Raw genomic sequence first — 15,614 nt, forward strand, 5'->3', positions numbered from 1 at the left:
AAGTTAAAAAAATTATGCGCGTTACAAAATCATTTTTCCATTTACCAGTTAAAGGACTACTAATAAGAAAAATGATTTTCTAGGAATATTAAAACAAATAATTAAAAACATAATTTTCTGGGTAAAAGTTTCTCAAAGTCTACAGATTTTTAAGTATGTAATTTAATTTATTTTCAAATTATATTTATAATATAACGGACCGAATTCAAGTCGTCAGAGAAAATCATAGAGTGCCGCTAAGAATACAAAATACCACTCTCACCTCATTGAGGGTGAAGAAGCGACGTTGCACATGGCTCGGCTACGTGCTGCAGATTCCTCAAGCGTATTTTAATGTGGTCTGCTTCTTACAACCAAGCTATGATCTTGAAAGATGCAAAAAGACTTGCACGCAACAGTGATTCTTGCGGGTCTATTCTATACACAAGGCTGCTTTCGGCCTTTATGGCAGCTAAATAGGGTAGGAAAGTATGGAATTATTAACACTTATTGTAACAATTACATTAAGTTAGCCGTCTGAACTGTCAAAACTGTCTATCTCAGTCTAAAATTTATCACAACCAAGAGAGGTGCTGTTAAAACATAGCACTTATTGTAACAATTATAACTAAATTATTGTAATTGTTACAATAAGTGTTAATAATTCGATACTTCCCTAACCTATTTAGCTGCCGTAGCGGACCGAAAGCAGCCTTGTGTATAGAATATACCCGTTGGAGGTACCGTGAGAAGCGGATATGGTCAAATAAAAAGAACAAATAAAAATCTGGATCTACCAGGACCTGCTCCAAAGTCACATTTAGTCGATTTAAATTTTTAGTTCCGACGGTATTGCTGGTTATTGCTTTACTCCGAATACAATGCGGCAACAAATTCTCAGTAAATGAAGATTTATGATTGCATATTTTGTTCTTATTTATTAACGTATTGCCTTTTATCATTTTCTTCGAACCGTTTACCATATTGCATTAGCAATAACTATTACTACGATTTAGGCTAGGCCCACACTACGCGGAAATTTGCAAATTAACCGGATCAAGACAACCGATCTTCCGCATAATGTGCCCGATGACGGCAAATTATATGTAATAAAATGTATTTGCGTTGCGTCGCGCATGCACCGCGACGGAATTTCCGCGTAGTGCGGGCCTAGCCTTAAATTCACAACCTGGACCTTGGTCTCTCATACAAACTTTATTATCTCGAAAACGATTAATGTTTTTGCATAATGAACACGTACCTACACTGCAATAAGGGGCATCGTTGTAAAAGTGCAATATTGTTGACTTATTCTGCTAACGTCTCAACCATAATGTTGATATTTTATGTGTACGAGAGTATATTGATATTATCTATAAAAATCAGTGGTGCAGGGTAGAGGTAGGCTGTTAAGATCCGACATAAATAGTGCACACTCAAATGTATTATTTTGTTTTCAATGAATTAAGACTACAATGTGTAGATAGTGTTTATTTTCTTTTTCTTCAATTAAACCATGCCTAATCCAAGCCATAGTAGATAATAGTGAAAAAATGAGCTCCCTTCCAAACAAGGTAGGTACTAAAATCAGAGATTCGTGAGGTCACGTGACACGAAAATGTGTAAATTTTCAGAAAATATAAAAACGTTATATCGCGTGATGCGTCTGAGGTTGATGTGACATGATACGCGTGAGGTAACCTTAATGTGGTTCTAATACAATATATTGGCAGATAGATTTTGCTAACTGACACTATTCGTTATCGATTCAAAATGTGCTACGGGATGGGAGTAGTTGTCTGATAATATGATTTTAAATACCAAGTAAAACAACATTGCACACTTTTCCCCGTGCTTGCCGTGAGCTTGCGTGTGCTCACGTGACGTGGTGGTAATGTGTTTTTAGCATTAGTTGAAATTAAGAGTTGCTCAACATAGTGTGGAGAGGTTTGATTTTGGATTAAATAAAATATTATCAACCCTTAGCAACCGAAAATGGAAAAGTTCAACAATCACAGCTGAGAAGCCCCACAAATTATTAATTGCAATCCATCGGCTTTTATCAATTACTGTTTGTGGTAATTAATTTAAAAGTAACTCAATATTTTTAATTAATTTATTATGAAAATGATACTTTTACAAATGGTTTGGATAAATCAATTATACCAAATCAATTAAGGATTCACGTTGATTGCAAAATTTCAATTAGTATGTAATAGTATATCGGTGTTTTTTTTATCACTACAAGGGCCTAGAGGCCCAATGGCAATAATGTAGTTTAACAGTAGTGTATTAGTAATAGAAGTGAAGCAATCACAAACACCCAGGCTTTGAGAAAATCACATATTTAAATATATAGTGTCCTCTCCGGAAATTGAACCCGGAACTCCCGAATAAAAGGCCAGGGCCTTGCGCACTGCACCACGAGTTATCACGGTGTATTTAAGAGGTCGTCCATAAATGACCGTTGGTGGAAGGAATTTGATATATTGTGATGATCATAGCCGACGTAATTCTTGTATGGATATGTGTGATGATTTGCTGCGAGGAGTTAAGGTGGGGAGCATATAATCCAATAAAACAATAATAAAATAATGCTTCAAATTTTCGAAAGTCAATCTTTCACGATTTATCTTAGCAAATTTTTATACATGGAAAAACTTCTTTCCACTTCTACAGATGTTATTATTGTGTATGTAAATAAAACTATTTCTGAAGTAGAAAAAATTGAAACATCTGAGACCTCTAATGGATTTTCCAAAACAGCTTTAATATTCTGCAGCGCTTGAAGTCCACTAGTTTACGTTTTTCTTAGCTCGTATTCTTATTTGTCCGGTGGTTGTATGTCCGGTTCAAATCTTGCAATCGATTTTTAACTAACTTCATGACTAGCTAGACATTTGAAACTTTTAGAATATATCAGAACACGATGCCAATGGATTCTTTTAATATCTTTAGCCATCTTTAAGTAGAATTGCTCTCATTTTCAGTTAATTCAGTTGTGTATGAAAAGTTATTTTGGAAGAAATCCGTAAAAAGTAAAACTATTATTAGCTAAGTGGGTCCTTTGTAACTAAATTATTAATATTAATATATACGTGCGTTACTATGGAAATCAATATGACATTTCAGCATTATTTCTATCAAGTACAAATTTTTTGATCGTTTAAGCTAGTCAAGTCAAGTTTATATGATTCAACAGAAAATTTAAAAACGTTGTATATAAAAAATTATTTTTATCTTGTAATTATTTATTTAACACACTATTTAATTTTCTACCAACTTATTTTTATTCCAATAATTGGTCCAATGGGTCTATTCTATACTTATTGAACACTAAATTAATAAATAGTATCAAACTTAGGGTAGGTTTGTATCAAAATATTAGCACTTATTGTAACAATTACACGAAGCTGGTTTTTATTGTTGCAATAAGTGCGATATTTTAACAGCAGCAAGATATGTGCTGTTAAAATATAGCACTTATTGCAACAATAAAAACCAACTTCGTGTAATTGTTACAATAAGTGCTAATATTTTGATACAAACCTACCCTAAGTTTGATAATATTTATCACTTTATCACTTTAGCGGTCGATAAGCATAGAATAGACCCACAGGAACAAACATTTCTTATTTTACCAACAGTATTGCTTAAAATATTAATTTGCTCCACTAGTGACTTTGTAGATGATTCTAACATTTCAATTGTGTTTACCAGATGACCATAATTTGAAATGATGAATGCCAATTCATTTTTTATGGAACGGTTTCCCATTATTTCTATTGCTATTGAGATTGAGTTGGAATCTTCCTCATCAAGCATCTCCATAATTTCTTGTAATTTTTGCAAATTCGCAGTACATAATATAGTAATTTACTGCACTAAGCCAAGTTCCCCACCTAGTTATCACGGGTTGAGGGGGTAGTGATTTAAATTGAAATTTTATGTTTATTTGAAAATATGTGCTTAAACCTAGAATGTGTAAAAATATGTAATTATCCAAAAATATTTTAAAATAGGTGCTAACAAATAGGGCTTAAATGTTCCAAAATTGTCTGAAACAGATAAATATTTTTGATATTTTGCTCAAAAAAAATAATTAAATATCTAAGAATCCTAAGCCTATTTATAACATTAAAAGAAAAAAAACACAACGGAATAAACATTGCGTTCCGGCGGCCATTTTATGCGCATAATTTGAAACCATCTTTGGAAAGTCGACGTTCTTTATCTGATCAATATTTTCTTTTTAAAATTATCAATGATTTTGTTGACTCGCCAAACCTACTCGAAAGGGTGGGTTTCCATTGTACATTAAGGTTTACGCGAAACCAAACTTTGTACCATGTCAGTCGTAGCGATTCTAATTATGCACAAAACTGTTTTATTCGGCGCTCTTGTTTAAATTATAATATGTATTTCTTCACCGTTAATCCTTTTAACAATTCACCTGTTTCATTTAATTTAATTATTCATTATTCTTCCTCATTTTTTCGTGTAATTTCTTTATATTTATGTTATTCTTATTCTTAGGCTTAACTATATTATAATGTATACATGAAAACTTTGCTGGTTGGAATAACTTTTCATTATTATATTTTATTTTTTTTGTAATCAATATATTGTAACTGTTTGTTTCCTTAATAAAAAAAAATAAAAAAATCGTGAGATCTCAACCGGTCTGGCGTTTAGGTTATAATTTATAAACCATTCGTTCATTCAATAAACAAAACAACTTACTAAAAAAGACATTTCTTTCGAAAATTTTACCCAGAATCTGTTTCAGCGGGACTTCGCAGAAACTGTTGAAGATAATATCGTTGGGATGTATGATGGATGAATCACCTGAAAGTCAGCTCAAACTGACAGTTGTCAACCCTAGGGATTGAAAATGAAACCAAATTTAAAATGAAAACATGAATTTTCTTTTAGCATCGTTCACGTTATCGAAATAATTTTCATTCAATTTGATAACGTATAGTGCCACGTATGAAAATTAAAATCAACTTTATTATTTTGTATCAAATTTTCAAACCTTTTCTTTATCGAACTACATTTCAATTATTCGTAATCGAGTAATGCTAAAAAATACGTAGCTACCTATATACTAAACAATATGTTTAAAATGTTTTTATATTTTATCATACTATGAATACTTTGGAATTCAATGGCTTTTCAAGTGCACATTTTAAATAAAATTACTATAATCATCGAGGGTTAATATGTTAACTCAATTTTACTTCATTGACAGTGTGGTCGTTTCTGGTGATGTTGAACATTATTTTTTAAGATTATAATAATATAGACATTGCTAAGCAAAAATGGCGTTATTGACAATCCGAAACTTTACGGGAGTGTAATTAAAAAACTATATATCCGTTGTACTATCCGTACTATGTCAAAAAAATAGTTGTAACTTTATCCGGAATAACTTTTGCTGACACACCTTTGGGATATTCTAAAATCTAAATGATCTAATTCAATAAACAACTCATTTACGCCACAATCTCTCCAGTGGTATCACTCTCGGCAATGCATATTAGTGCATGTGGACAGCTCAATGAGGTCACATGTACGTTAACCACGCGCGAGAAGTGACACGCGGCGATTACACGTGGATTGCGCGCAAGTTTTTACGTGTGTCAAATCGCGCCGTCTGGACAAGGCCTTACTTACTTTTTTATATACGGTGTCTTCTAAAACATGTATATATACAATAATTATTATGTTAGGTACTTACTTTGACATTGGTGTATTTATAAAAATGGTTTTCTCGGAATGTCGTGCAGTTTTCTATATTACCTGGATGGTCTTTCGTGTCAGATAAGTGAATTAGTATTCAGTTAATGGTGCATTATATTATAAGTACTTATGTCAATAATACACAACATTGTTTCAAAACTATTTATTAAAATTTCATTATTTATAATAATAATAATATATAATCATTTCCTTATAGTTAAGCAAGTATCGCATACTCACTATAAATCTTTTTATATTATATATACTTAAGCCGCATTTAGACCAAGCGAGCGAATATTTGTTCTTCCCCCACTCCAGCGAAATTCTCTCGCTTTTTGTTGAGCGAGCATAAGAATTTCGCTGGAGTGGGGGAAGAACAAACATTCATTCGCTTGGTCTAAATGCGGCTTTAGATACTATAGTAATATGATAATAATTTTGTATATTATTTTATTATCTACAAACTTTTTAAGTAAACAAAGAACATCATTACATTGAATGTATCTACATAATAGGATCGGAATTATTATTTTTAAATGTAACCACGGTGTGAACACAATATTATAAACATATTGTACAATTGCAAACAAGAATTAAAGCTTTTTCAGACACAGTCCTCATCCAAAAATACATAATATTATGTCCGCAAACATATATATTTTACATATATATATTTTACACATATATATTTTAAACATATATAAGTATTATAAATATTTTTTAACTTTTACCGTTACACAAATCCACGTGCATTATGTGCATTTATTTAAAACTAATTCATGTCCACATCTGCAAACATTGTTAACAGATTATATAAAAATTTGCGCGCTTTAATAAATATAAACATCCCTTTACAAGACTAAACGTCGTTACCACAAATGAACACTAAAAAAATCCAAAAATACGACCACACTTTATAGTTAAATTACTGGGTATATTTCGATCATGTTTTCCATCCGCGTCGAATTATTACAAAAAAAACACGGTCACAGCGACGTCTTGTGGGGGTAGGCAGATTGAGAGTCGCTTGGGGGCGCAGTTACTCGAAGGGCGGCAAATCGTGGAGAATCATTTGGTATATATAGAAATAGCTAATATTATTTTATTTACGTGTTGTCTAGTAAAAAATGGTGTGAAAATGATAAATCTGCTAAATGGTACAGACCAAATGTGACAGAAATATCCACCAAATAGAACCTCAGACTTCTGGTGATTTGGGTAAGTATCTAACATGATTAACTATTATATTTATTCGCTTTTTATATCTTAATTAAATTTTGTATATTTTAGCGGTATATAGTTTGTTAGTAGGTACTGTATACATACAACACATTTCTTAGATATTGGAGTCGCGAAAGAATGATAAAAAATACTGTATACAAAATGGAGCGCCATTTTGGCACTGCCCACGGGCGGGTATTTTGTCTAGGGACGTCACTGCATGGTCATCTGTACAAACGGTTGTAAATAGTTTTTATACATTATTTAGTAATTGTTTACGGACAGAAGAATATGTATTTTGGTATGGAGTAGGTCTCGTAACGTAACGTTTGATTAAGAGAATTAAGACTATCAATGCTGTGCTGCTATCACGAGATATCAACTAAAGAGATAAAACTACTATTATTAACATGTTTTTAGTATGGTTGAATTGGTATTCATGGAAGAATTAATATCCTCTGTATTGCCAGGATTGGATGCATAATTTAAAAATAAATTTTATTATTTACTTACGTTACTTAATTAACTGTTATTTTTGAGATTTTACGTGATTTTTCATGTAAATAAAGATGGCTCATTACTCATTACAAACAAAATAATGCAAATCGTTATTTTAATGTAAGTGCGGCTTACTTTAAAACTTTAAGCCGGCTACTCATTAGCGAGTCGTAACTGTAAACGTTCCAGATAGGTACTGTAACCAACTCTAAACAATTATATGTTCGCAAAATCTCTTATCTCCAGCTACGTGTTCGATTTAAAAAGTCACTCGAGTAACTAATGTGTATTCTTTTACTATATCACTATTTTTTAAATACAAATCGCTCTGTACCTACTATTAATAATTAACACATTTAGCACTATCGTTTGGCCTAATAATACGAATCCACGAATCTGAAGCACAGAAAAATGGAGTCACTTGTGATTTTAAAAAGCTCTCAAAACCCTTCTCTTCTACCATAGTCAAATACCTTCCCATTATGAAGTCACAATTTCACTAAATCAATCCGGTCTCACACCACCAACCCATTCGATTCTTCCCTTTCCCACAATAATAGTAAAAACACCGTTTTGTCTTTGCGAGTCTTGTCTATTTGCACCATGTCTCCCGATAACGTCAACCACGCCAGAATCAGCACTAGACACTATTGCACCTTGTCCAAAGTCATCAGCAAACCTCAAACGATCAGAAGAACTTATTTTCCTCCGATTATACCTCACATCCTCAGCACCATATTCACAATTCTCTGCCAAGTCAAGGGTTGCAAGCTTATTAGGCCTGCCCTTGACTCGACTGCCGTTTTGAGAATGATCACTCATCGGTTGAGGATACATTGTGATTCCTGAACTTTTCTTCTCCGTCTGTTTCGATTGCTGACCGCTTTGGCGTTATGGATGCTATAACTCCTTCTGTATGCTGCCTTTCCTTGCCAGATACACCGCTGACATGATGAGAATTATTTCACATGCGACCAGTGCCAGAATAGAGCCACCGATCAAATCTCTCTGTTCTATCAACTCGTCTAGGATGACATCGTAGCAACCCTGCAATGAGAAAGTTAATGTTATTTAACCTAATAATCACTCATATTATTACGCTAAGTAATTCTCCTACGTACTCATTTCATGCGTTAACGGCCCACGTGCTCGTCGTAGGTCAAAATTGAGTTTTTATTGTATTTTAAAACCATGATCCTGGACACTCCTTAAACGTTGTAGATAATCTATTTATATAATTTTGAAGCCTTATTATCCTTTATAGTTATTTTAAACATTTGATGACTGCATAAAGTATTTTTGTTACATAAAATAGTATTCTTTTAAACCTCTCGCTCTAATGTTTTGGAATATAGTAATATTTCGGTACATTACTGTGCAGTGGTGTTAAGATTTTTTACATTTATTAATTTTTAAACGCATTTATAAAACTCTTTTATAAATGCGTTTAAAAATTAATAAACGTAAAAAATCTTAACACCACCGCACAGTTATGTACCGAAATATGACTATATTCTAAAACATTAGAGCGAGAGGTTTAAAAGAATACTATTTTATGTAACAAAAATACTTTATGCAGTCATCAAATGTTTAAAATAACTATAAAGGATAATAAGGCTTCAAAATTATATAAATAGATTATCTACAACGTTTAAGGAGTGTCCAGTATCATGGTTTGAAAATACAATAAAAACTCAACTTTGACCTTCGACGAGCATGTCCCCCCTTGTTGATTTTTTCATATTATCGTATAGATTTTTTCACATACATACAACCACGAGAGCTCTCCATAGATTGGGTACAACGTATTTTTATTAATAGATCGTATTTTTTAAATCTTCTTTTATATTCGACCAGGGCTCGGAATGGACTGGAGTGTACCGGAGTGCCGTTCCTGTTCATGAAATCAGTAAAATTATCTCTCCATCTCGTGGAAAAAATAATTTGACCGTCTGAGGTAGATAGGCCATATAATAGAAAATCCAACACACTTATTTTTATGAAATACATATACAATTTGATAAATATATCTTCAAACTATGATAACTATGTATTCTTCTTCAGAAAACTGTTGAGCGCTCCGGTATGTAAACTTTTCAATTTCGAGCACTGATTTGACTCAATTCTTTCATCTGTCAATCAAATCATATTGAAGACAACTTGTACAAAATACTGGGAAAATATGTCATGCAAAATCATTTTATTTATTTTATAATAGGTAAGTACTTAAAATGTCTAATAAATCCAACTTGACATAGCTAATTATTAAATATATTTTTTTTTATAATATGGTTATACATAGTACATAAATGTGTTGTTATTATGTATATTTATTATAGATTTTTGATTATGATTAATTTAAAATCTATTTTTTAATAATAATACTATATACTAATATAACACCATGTTAAATACTCAATATAAACATTGGAATAGGTTCGGTAGAGTTTAATTTACTACTACCTTCCTTTTACCTATATGATCACGATGGCGGAGCGGCAACGTGTCGGTTTATAATGTCGTGAATCCCGGGTCTGGTAAATTGATATATTGTTTTTCAATGTATGTTTAAACCCATAGTATGTGGCGAACATAGATTTCTCGTAAAATGAAATTACATCCTATATGATTCTAGGATCGATCATGGTGCTATAAATATCAGGTATTTAATCTCTTATATCAGTAAGTCTTTGCGAATAGTTTGTAAAAAATTCTGCTTGTTTTATTTATTTCTTTTGAATTCGGCTACGCCGTAGACCTCTACGCTTCCCATCTACGGATTTTTTCATAGAAGTCAGTTACACTATTGCTGTGTATTACAAAAATGTTCAATAAATAAACAATATATATATACTTTTCTGCATTCGTAGTCATAATGGCATTTAATATTGAATAAACGTGTAATTATTATGATTGGTACTATAAATTATTAACTAGGTAATGTGTATATTGGTCGCCTCCAAGATACGTCTCTTCTACACTACTGTTTATGTCAGAGGGGGTCCCGACAAAACCGTGCGGGCATTGCCGCCAAAACAGTTTAAAAATGAGACATTTTTTATTATTATTACAACGTTTTTTCTTTTATTATTACATTGTTGTTATTATATTTTATTATTATATTAAGTATTACATTCTTATTTGTCCCGTGGTTGTTTGTCCGGTACAAATCTTGCAATCGATTTTTAACTAACTTCCTGACTAGCTGGACATTTGAAACTTTTAGAATATATCAGAACACGATGCCAATGCATTTTTTAATACTTTTAGCCATCTTTAAGTAGAATTGATTTCATTTTCAGTTAATTCTATTTTGTATGAAACGTTATTTCGGAAGAAATCCGTAAAAAGTAAAACTATTATTGGTTTCTAAGTGGGTACTAGCAACTAAATTATGAATATTAATATATACGTGCGTTACTATGGAAATCAGTATGACATTTCAGTATTATTTCTATCAAGTACAATTTTTTTTGATCTTTTTAGCTAGTCAAGTCAAGTTTATATGATTCAATAGAAAATTTAAAAACGTTGTATATAAAAAGTTCTTTTTATCTTGTAATTATTTTTACATACCTAATATTATATTTTAGACACGCAAATAAAAATCCTAATATTATAAAAAGAATTATTTAAAATTAAATTTAAATATTGTGTACTTAAATATTCTAGATCAGAAATACTACCATACAAAGTCACTAGGTGTTAAAAGCTGATGGTTTTAAGTTATTACTCTACTAACAGTTGAAACGGATTTAGTCTCAAATTACACTGATTATCGTGAGTATGTAAATTTCTATCGATACACAATTCGAAATACCAAAAAATCACTTGTTTTTGTGTTTTTGTATTTTTTGCCGGCGGTTTTGTCTAGGCGGATTTGTCCGGGCGGTATTGACGAACACTGGTACGGGCGCATTTGGCTTGGCGGCAATGTCTAGATGGCAATGTCGGGATGGTTTTGTCGGGGTGCCGTCAGAGGCGAAATGAAACGCGATCCCCTTTATCGACAGCTTGGTGAGCATGGAAGATTTGGATGTCACACCGGCATGAATTCAACGTTTAGTATTTAACGTTTATCTCCAGAGTGGATTGGGCATTTAGTAGTGCGTCCATCGGGTATGGGCTCAAATCCAACGTCTGGCAAAAATTACCTGCTTTTTTAATACGTTTTTAATCCAAAGTAATTACCTGATGGGTTGGGTTGGCAATATTTTAAAAGGCAAAAATGGTAATAAATTATTATATTCAAAATATGTTTTCAATGAAAGTGTACCGTTTTCGAATACGACTGATCCACATTAGTCACAGGGCAGTTTGGATCGAGCGGAATATTGTGACTATCAGAATAATTCTTCATAATGCAGCATGATGACGGTATCTTGGAACCGGTGGAGATGAAGATCTTAGAATCATCAAAGTCACTAGGAAAATAAAAAAATAATATTACACTAGACAGTAAAACGATTTACGAATTTCTATAAATAGCTTTTGTTGCTAAAACTGATGCTTTCAAATGGATATGCGCATCTATTCTATATACAAGACTGCTATCGGCCACTATCAAGGGTAGTTTATCATATTGAGGTATTATATTGTTACAATAAGTGCTATGTTTTAACAGCACCTCTCTTGGATGTGTTAACTTTTAGAGCGAGAAGGCTAACTTATTGTAACAATTATAATACCACAATACATAACTATGATAAACTACCCTCAATAGACGCTGATAGCGGCCGATTTCAGTTTTGTGTACAATATAATAGATGCGCTGACTCTATTACTGTATTTCCAAAACTTGTGGTGGCTATTGGAGAGGATACATTAAAAAAAATAGTCTCCAAATATGTTATAAAAGATTAACAAAGAAGACTTCAAACTAACGATGTATCTAAGAATTAGTATAATATGCAATAAAACTTACAAGTAATTATATTTTAAAAAATTATGTATGTCCACCCATATTATGTTATTTTTTGTAATTAATGTCGAAGGGCTTAAATTATGTAACAGTAGAGATCAAAATTAATTCGTGCTGTAGCCTACTCGTATAGGTATGGGAAAAACAATAAATTATAATATGTTCAATACGTAGGTATAGCGTACATTATAACACAATAATATCATGGCGTATTTTACGATATCTTTTTAAAGGGTCTAGGACGATTTGGCGTCGGGAGAACTGGACGCCACGTAATTTGAAAATAAACAGACGTAAGGTACTTATAGGTACCTTTTTAAAAAATATTCAATATTATTATTTATATTTAAATTATTATATTATGATTTAATAGTTGGTGAGAATTTAAATATGCACACGGAAATAATGATTTAATCGTGCATATTTTTAAGTTCCAACAAAAAAAGAGTTTTTCATTTTTATATAAAGCCTTAGGCATGGTAATTCTCAATCCGCAAAAAAAAAAAATATGTTAAGAGTAAAATGAATTAAAACTACTAAGGAGTAGATAGAAACTAATTAAAATTTCTCGTCTACGTTCTGTATAACGTGTCTACGACAGTGCGGCGTCCAATTGTCCTGGAGTCCAGTTGTCCCATTCCCTTTTTAAAAACCATGTTTTTATTTCTAACGCACTAAATTAACTTGTTTAAAAAGAAAATAAACAATTTATTATATTATAGACTGTACCTACTTTAATTATTCTGTGACAGAAAATCATTATAATATTATGTAATTGATGCAAATTGTCAGATTATTTATATTATATTTCCGCCCATGTCCGATCCTAATAGGATCATATGGGCCTCCACAGGGTAGAGGTTTGTATTAACAGATTTTGTTTTTTTTACGAGAAATGGATGTCAGCCACTTGCTCAACCTATTAGGTACATACCCTGACTCACACACAAATTGAAAAACAATATGTGTATTTGTCAGACCCAGGATTCGAACCTGAGACCCACGGCGTGATAGTCCAACGCTTAATCCGCGCGGCCACCGTTATTTTATATTAATATGATAATATTATATTAACGGATATTATATTAATAGACATTACCTTCCATTATTAACTCCGCAGCATTTAAAGTTAACGAAAACCGTTTCCCAGATACTTCGACTTGATTTTCCATCGTCTGATGAGTCGGCTCCGAATCCTTGAATCATGCTGGAAGTCAGTGAATACCGCAAAGCTTTATCTGTCTGTAAATACAGAACATATTTAATTTATTAACATATAAATTTTGGTTACATGTAAATTGTACGTAAAACATTTCACCGTGAGCTTTCTATCGGAAAGAGTCATTGCCATTGCCAACACGGGTGCCTTCCTTTTTAAAATACTTTTCCTGTGTGCATCCAGAATTCTAGCTATTGAGTAGCCAATCTCAAATTTCACAGGTGCTACATTAAGTTTGTTGGTAAAATGTGAACTTGACAAGTTTTTGTGAGACAATAAAAAAAAACAATAGAAATCAGAATAATAAGTGCACGTTCCGAAGGTTACATGTAAATTGTACCTAAAACATTTCACCGTGGCACAGTTCGCCGTGATTTTTCTATCGAAAAGAGATGACCGTACGGTATGACTATACGGTCTCCAATTTTATTAGATTCAATATGAACATTAATTCAATTTTCATAGCTGATTTTGGCAAAATTCATGAATTCTATTTAACCTAACCTAACAAATAATCCAGTATATCGGCTATTTTCAAAATTTGTTTGCTGCTAGCTTCCTGTAAAGTATAAACCGACAAGAACCGTGTTTTATTTAGACATGAATTTTATGTCAGTAGGTACTATACGAGCCAAAGAGGTTGGGCAGTCTTTAATGTACAGCTATATATTTCTGATACAACATTTCACGGTGAAGTATGATATGGCGAACTGCATAAGTACAAGTTTCCGGACACGATAAATTTAATCGTATTATAGTTTTACAATGATTGTGTGGCATCTAAATGTGTGTTACCGTTACTGCACCTTTGACCATGTATATCTTGATGCCGTCACCTTGCCGCTTTAGGAGTGAATGAATGTTATGAATGAATGAATAATGTTAATAGTACGAATAAGATGTTATCTTACCTCTTTCCCATACATCGTCAAAGCAAGTCCGCCTGCGACCAGCACGAGAAGTCCAATTGATACGCATACTGCATACTGAAAAATACGTCGTTTTTTTAATAAACTAGCGACAGTCAGTATCTCTGTCTACGTAAAACAAGGAGGGGAAATAGGCAGATAGATATTCATAATGAAGAAATATACTGATTTAATATTTTTTTAATCAATGGGATAGAGTTATATTGTAGACAACAGTTTGTTCTTGACGCGTGTCCCTTTACCCAGTTGTTTGATTTCCGTGAATTAGTCAACGCCTAATAGCGCCTGTACACGTGCATGGATTTACTGGCAGCAATTATGAGTATTTTAAACTATCGTGACAATAACTGTTTACACGTAAAAGTGCTGACTGTATCTCCAATCTCATTCTTTAAGAGTGAGCGAGATGCGATGTTGTCATTGTATGGTTTAATTTCGTACTATTTGACAGGCAGTGAAAATCGGTCTCAACCTGAAAAATCGTTCGTAGTTCGTTTTTTGCCGGCAGGTTCGCCACTGTCATTCTACTGCGCAGGAGTAAATCGAAACAATCCTACTGTCGCATGAAAATTCAGAAACTTCCAGACTTTTTTGATTCATGCATGCAAGCTTGCAGCTGCAGGATAATACATGTTTACCCATACATTGTCCTGTAATGGGATAATACTTATTGTCAACAGTAAATTCATGCACGTATAAACGGGGTATAAAACTATTTTAATCGGTTCATCTTCCACTTCAATTCAACTTTGTAATTCTGATTTTTGGCCAAGTAGTTTTAAGCGTGCTTTAGGTTTACTGTCTACACTTTTGCGTCAAATAGTTTTCAATTTTTCATGGGCAGCAATTTTGTTATCTTTTTATAATGTTGATTTTAAAATAAAGTTCTAAAAAATATAGTATGTTGAAGAAAACTATAGTACATAGAATATTTTTCGTTTTGAATCCTTCATAATTATAATCCTTGTTAGCTTATTTGGCGTAAAATTATTGTATAATTTACTATTACACATTTTTGTGGAACCATTCGCAACATTGTTGAAAAAAAATCGTCCGTTACAACTTTCATCAAGAAAAACGACCATTTTGAAACCGGTTTGAG

The 15,614-nt window shown here is 32.4% G+C and overlaps 1 protein-coding gene across 1 annotated transcript; it reads right to left on the minus strand.

The window, feature by feature from the left end:
* Positions 1-8,343: 8,343 nt before the first annotated feature.
* LOC147066843 (tetraspanin-1-like) lies at positions 8,344-14,509 on the minus strand. Its single transcript, XM_085954757.1, has 4 exons — positions 14,495-14,509; positions 13,464-13,606; positions 11,720-11,867; positions 8,344-8,490 (listed from the first exon to the last, which is right to left on the minus strand). Exons 1-4 carry the CDS (start codon positions 14,507-14,509, stop codon positions 8,344-8,346), a joined length of 453 nt encoding a protein of 150 aa, XP_085810883.1.
* Between the last annotated feature and the right edge of the window lie 1,105 nt (positions 14,510-15,614).

This window comes from Rhyacophila brunnea, unplaced genomic scaffold (assembly GCF_057557595.1).
Source record: "Rhyacophila brunnea isolate RB1 unplaced genomic scaffold, BYU_Rbru_1.0 scaffold_4, whole genome shotgun sequence".
NCBI lineage: Eukaryota > Metazoa > Arthropoda > Insecta > Trichoptera > Rhyacophilidae > Rhyacophila > Rhyacophila brunnea.

What these genes read in the sequence shown, in the direction of transcription:
- LOC147066843 (XM_085954757.1), bottom strand. An exon ending in TGCGGAGTTAATAATGGAAG is followed by an intron (nt 11,868 to 13,463) that starts GTAATGTCTATT and finishes TTATTTTCCTAG; the next exon opens with TGACTTTGATGATTCTAAGA. An exon ending in ATCAGTCGTATTCGAAAACG is followed by an intron (nt 8,491 to 11,719) that starts GTACACTTTCAT and finishes TTCTCATTGCAG; the next exon opens with GGTTGCTACGATGTCATCCT.